This window comes from Lathyrus oleraceus, chromosome 1 (assembly GCF_024323335.1).
Source record: "Lathyrus oleraceus cultivar Zhongwan6 chromosome 1, CAAS_Psat_ZW6_1.0, whole genome shotgun sequence".
Taxonomy (NCBI): domain Eukaryota; kingdom Viridiplantae; phylum Streptophyta; class Magnoliopsida; order Fabales; family Fabaceae; genus Lathyrus; species Lathyrus oleraceus.
This window is the reverse complement of record NC_066579.1, coordinates 3,910,116-3,915,569: the sequence shown is the minus strand read 5'-3', so window position 1 is coordinate 3,915,569 and position 5,454 is coordinate 3,910,116. Positions and strand designations below refer to the sequence as shown.

Below are 5,454 nucleotides of genomic sequence, written 5' to 3'. Positions count from 1 at the left end.
TTTGACAAGTACACACCTAAAGAAGGGTTACCTTGAGGTCCCCCACATAATGACTACCTCGAGATCGCCCAAAGTAATATTATCTCAAGCTAGCCCAAAATAGGACTCGAGGTAGCTCAACGAATGACTATCTCGAGCTCACCCAAAAAAGGGTCTGGGGTAGCCCAGAGAAAAACTACCTCTAAGTCACCCACATAAATGTTACATCGAGGTTGCCGAAAGAATGACCCAAGATGGCCAAAGAAGAGCTTCTTCGAGGTAGATCAAAGAAGGACTCGAGGTAGTCCAAAAAGAGCTAAGCCACCTTATTGGGCTTATGCGTAAATACTCAACCCAATCCACGTTTCATTCTCAATTAAGTAAGAAAACACGAGTCATACGTACTGGTCCAAAGAGACAGTCAAAATGGGGGTGGTAAGTTGTCCTCCTTATTAATGGGAAATGAATTGCTCCTCACCAGATATGGTAAAGGAAAAATGTGAATCTGACTTTATAATTCAAGTTTAAAACTAAAGAGAAATCTAATTCATTAAGCAAAGGATCAAATACATTACTTTTCACAATTCCTACGTGAATTTCTTGTAACACCTCAACCATTCTTAAAAAAATCTCTAATAGTCCTGCAGAGTAAGAGATTTGTCACTATTATATTTTTAGCAATATAAAATTGTATCTAAATCTTGTACTTTTTCCTTCATCACATTGAGATGGCCCAACCGTATCTATTTTTTACTACCCTACTATATCACTCACCATTTAGCTATAACAATTTAATTATTGATATTGGACACTATGATCACACTACTACCCATTTCGATTTTGATATTGATTTCTCTCCCTGTCTCTCCATTCCTGGCGACAACCTTGCCTATGTCCTCTTCATACAATAGAATTCATCAACTCCATTTCTAATTATTATTATATTCACCTCCCAACATCAACAACATCGTCATTCCTCTCTTTTATCTCCTATCTCTCATCTCAATCTCTAATACTATATACTATTTTTATTATATATAATCCAATTCCAACCACTACAATGCTCAAATTCCAATTCATCAAATTCTCCCCTCTTTTTCCTTCAAAACCCTCATCTTTCCCTCTTTCTTTAAGACTCAAATCACAAATGGCTTCTTACTCCTCTTCTTCATCTAACCTCTTGTTCCGTCAGCTTTTTGAAAAGGAATCATCTACTTACACTTACCTTCTTGCTGATGCATCACATGCTGACAAACCAGCACTTGTAAGTTTTAAGAAAAATCTGATTTTTATTTTTCTCTTTGATTATTTGTTTGATTTTTTCATGTGGGTTGGAATTATTTTTTGAGTTGGATAATGGGTTTCTTCTGTTTTGATGATGGATGAAAAATTGAGTTGTTTGATGATTTTTTTTTTTAATGAAAAATTCAGTTGATTGACCCTGTTGATAGGACAGTGGATAGAGACTTATCACTCATTCAAGAATTGGGTTTGAAGCTTGTGTATGCTTTGAACACACATGTACATGCTGATCATGTTACTGGGACTGGCCTCATCAAGGTTTGTATGTAGTATAGACTTGTTGATATGATACCTATGAGGTGAGAGTGAGCAATAAATGTTGTTTCCAAGGGTCTGTTTGAATTGACTTATTCGATCTGATCTGAATTATTGACATAAACACTTGTTAGTTATACTGTTTGGGAGAGCTTTTGAAAACATTTTATTACTTGTCGATAAGTTTTTTCAGCTTATTTGCAAAAGCTCTCCAAGATGGTTTAAGGAAACAGCTTATAGCTTATATGAAAACAGCTTGACTTTGTTTTATCTTTTGTTATAGGAGTACCTTGTACATAAGCACTTATATGATAAATACATATGTTATAAGCGCTTAATTAAGTTGTTTATCTAAAAAGTGTCTAATCAAAATCAAACCACTATCTCAGCCTCTTAAATTAATCATGTCTTGATATATGCTTACCTTAATCACTTTATTTTAGATTGGCTTTTTCCCATGTTTGTGATTATGTTGTTATGGTTGTAACTTAGTTTTGTTTTGTTTTTCACTTGATTTATCTAGAGCAAAGTTCCTGGTGTAAAATCTGTTATCTCAAAAGCAAGTGGTGCGACAGCAGATGTTTATGTAGAACAGGGTGATAAAATTCGTTTTGGCGATCTTTATCTAGAGGTAAATCTGCAGCTACATGCCGAGATTGATTTTACTTATTTTGTTCTGCAATACCAATACCAAAATGTCAAAGATGCATTACGTTTCGTTGTTTTGTGTAAGACAATGAATGGTTCTCTATATATGCTGCGTTATTATTGTACTATCTACCTTGTAATGCATATTATTATTTTTATATCGTCGTAGGTTCGTGCAACTCCCGGTCATACTTTAGGTTGCCTTACCTATGTTACAGGAGATGGACCTGATCAACCTCAACCTAGAGCGGCGTTCACAGGAGATACCCTATTAATACGCGGATGTGGAAGGACCGACTTTCAGGTACATGCCGTTTACGCTTAGCAGATCCTTCTCAAAGGTTTTCAAAATTGTACCTAAACAAAAGACATATTACTGTATTACCTCATTTTTATTGAATGATATAAGGCCGAGTTTCACTCTTACAGAGGCTATTCTGTAATTTCGTTGTGAAGTTATCTATTGGTATCTATTTCACATCGATTATTATGCAGGGTGGGAGTTCGGAGAATCTTTACAGATCAGTCCATTCACAGGCATGAACTTAACATTTGTTGTGTTACTTGTGTACTGTATTATGTTAATCGGCAACTTGGGAAAATTGATTGAGAAAATTCTTGTTTATTAAATTTGATTATTGATAACATATCACTTTACATCTTTTCTGGAAACAGATTTTTACACTGCCGAAAGATACCTTACTCTATCCGGCTCATGACTACAAAGGATTCTCTGTAAGGAAACGGTTAATGCTTTTTGCTTGAAACTTTTCAAAGTTGCTTACTTGCTTATACAAATACTGTTTATTTTAGGTAAGCACGGTCGGAGAGGAAATACAATATAATCCGCGCCTAACAAAGGATGAGGTAATGTTTGATTACATCTATAAATTAGAAGCTCAATCCACTAGCCTCAGCTCCAGTACTATCTCACAATTGAAAATGTTGATATTTCTTTTGCAGGAAACTTTCAAGAACATCATGGCAAGTAAGTGCTAGTTAAAATTCAGAAAACCTCGGTTAAATGTTGTAGCGCAGCTATTTTAACTGATGATGGCACATTTGATTTGTGGATTTGTGCGACAGATCTTAACTTGTCATATCCCAAAATGATCGACGTAGCAGTTCCTGCTAATATGGTTTGTGGAATCCAATCCAAAACAAGCTGAGCTTACGGTCTTGTTTGACAGTCAAATGGTGTTGCGATGTTGTTCAACACGGAGGCGATACTAGTGAAGGGAAAAAAATGAATAATGTTAATTGTCCTTTGTGTTGAAGAGAAAAGTGAAGATTGTAAAGAAATAAATTGATGATTATGGCATCAACATTGAGCTCTAGTGTGTTCTATTCTGTATAGTTATTAAATATAGATGATAAAGTGTGTAATATTTTCAAGACAAATTTTCTCTGAAGTTTTGGGAATCCTTTCCCTAGAGTAACTTTATGCCTCAAGGAACCTGTATCTTGGATTCCTCTAATTTTACGTGGATCACGTTGATAATAGAATAAGGAGCCAAAGATGTGAACTTCTGCAGTGGCATGTGATGTCATTGTCATCCTTTCATAGCTTGTTAATATGTTTAACCTTCTCAATAGTTGAAGAAAACTCACATTTAAGCAGTCAGATTGATGGCTTATTTTTTTTTTTTACAATTTCTTTTTCCATCCTTATAGGTTGTTTTGACGAAAAGTTAAAAATGTTCTTAATTTTTGGAGATATATTTTCGGACGCATCCATTTTCTATAAAATTGAACACTAACGAGTGAGACATCCTAATTTTACATAATTTTTGTTCGGAGTTGTGTTTTCTAATGTTTTTTTGATATATTTCGAAGATGCATATTCGAAAGTAGCTCAATTTCAAACTAGAAACACATACAATATGAGAAAGATCTAGAAAGAAAATCAACATGACATAAATTAAAACACTCAATATTACATAGAAAGTTGTTAACATAAATTTAACATTACATATCGTTATAAACGAGTAGTTCAGGACGTTGCAACATATTGATAATATCGTTGGCGGATCTTTCAATCTCCGCGCCCACTTCAATCGAACCCTTTGATGTGTAACGGTAAAATGTATTCCACATGACCTATAAAGCTTCATCTATCTTCAGTTCACAGTTGGTGAATTGTATCTTCCCTTTGTTGTCAAGAGATGATGAACGATACTCTACCTTAACAACTCTCCGATTTTTTGGATATCGCAAGAGAGTATTCAATTCGGTTTTTAGATCGACGAGAAGTATGTTGTTGCATATTCGAAATTGAAGTGGAGGATTTTGTGTAATTGAAATACCCAAATGCAAGGTGGGGATATGCATTCATTCTCTGGTTGCTGTGTATTTTGTAGAAAACATGGATTGATATACACTCTATTTATACAAGAACTGAGTCACTTTGAACCTTAGAAACCTTATCATGGCATCAAGTCACTTTTCAGAGATGCATCTCCGATTAAACCCTGATTTTTTAATGAAAAATGGTGTTTACGGATATGCATATCCGAAAAGTCCACTATTTTTTTTAATATGTATGAGGTTTATTCGGATATGCATATCCATAATTTACCCTAAAGCAGATTAAAACTAGAACCTGTGTATGCAAAAACAAAAAATGTAAACCATAAAATTTGTGAACTGAAACAGTCGACGTTAACACCATCATTGTTGAATATATATTACTTATGTTTTAAGTTGTATCAAGATTACATCGTTTACGATAATACATTCAAAAAAGGTATATCGATTACAATATAAAGTTCCTCAAAAGATGCGTAACGACATAAATCTACTACTAGTTCCTCCTTCAACTTTTCCTTATTTGATTCTCTTTCAAGCTCGCTCAATTTGGTGAACTCTTCCATCCTTTTCAGAAATTGATCCGACCAAGTTTCCACCTCTTTTGTAGAATGCAATATCCACTCAAATGATGTGCTTGGTATATGACACCCTGATTTTAAATAAACCTCAACAAAATGTAGAAATTTAAAAGTTGTCCAATACACATGATGTGTCTGGAAGAATCTTTAGGTGAGCCACTTCGAAGTGGGGAAAAATGTCTCTGAGAAACCATATTTTGTTAGATCGATACACATTATTATACGCAGTTGCTATAAAATGACATATTTCAGGGAATCACGTCTATTTTGCCTCTGGTATGGGACCGCTAACACAAGGAATAAGAACACCGTGAATTGCATCAAAATGTTCTGTTTTCCATATAACGATGTATAGAAATCCTTATGTGGCGTCAACTATTTC

General features: G+C 34.5%; 1 protein-coding gene across 1 annotated transcript; it reads left to right on the top strand.

Moving 5' to 3' along the window:
* Positions 1-696: 696 nt before the first annotated feature.
* Positions 697-3,808, top strand: LOC127117786 (persulfide dioxygenase ETHE1 homolog, mitochondrial). The gene is made up of 9 exons (XM_051047930.1): positions 697-1,243; positions 1,411-1,539; positions 2,060-2,167; positions 2,354-2,488; positions 2,680-2,721; positions 2,860-2,919; positions 2,998-3,051; positions 3,148-3,172; positions 3,271-3,808. The coding sequence occupies exons 1-9, from the start codon at positions 1,040-1,042 to the stop codon at positions 3,351-3,353; spliced, it is 840 nt and encodes a 279-aa protein (XP_050903887.1). The 5' UTR covers positions 697-1,039; the 3' UTR covers positions 3,354-3,808.
* The last annotated feature ends 1,646 nt before the right edge of the window (positions 3,809-5,454 follow it).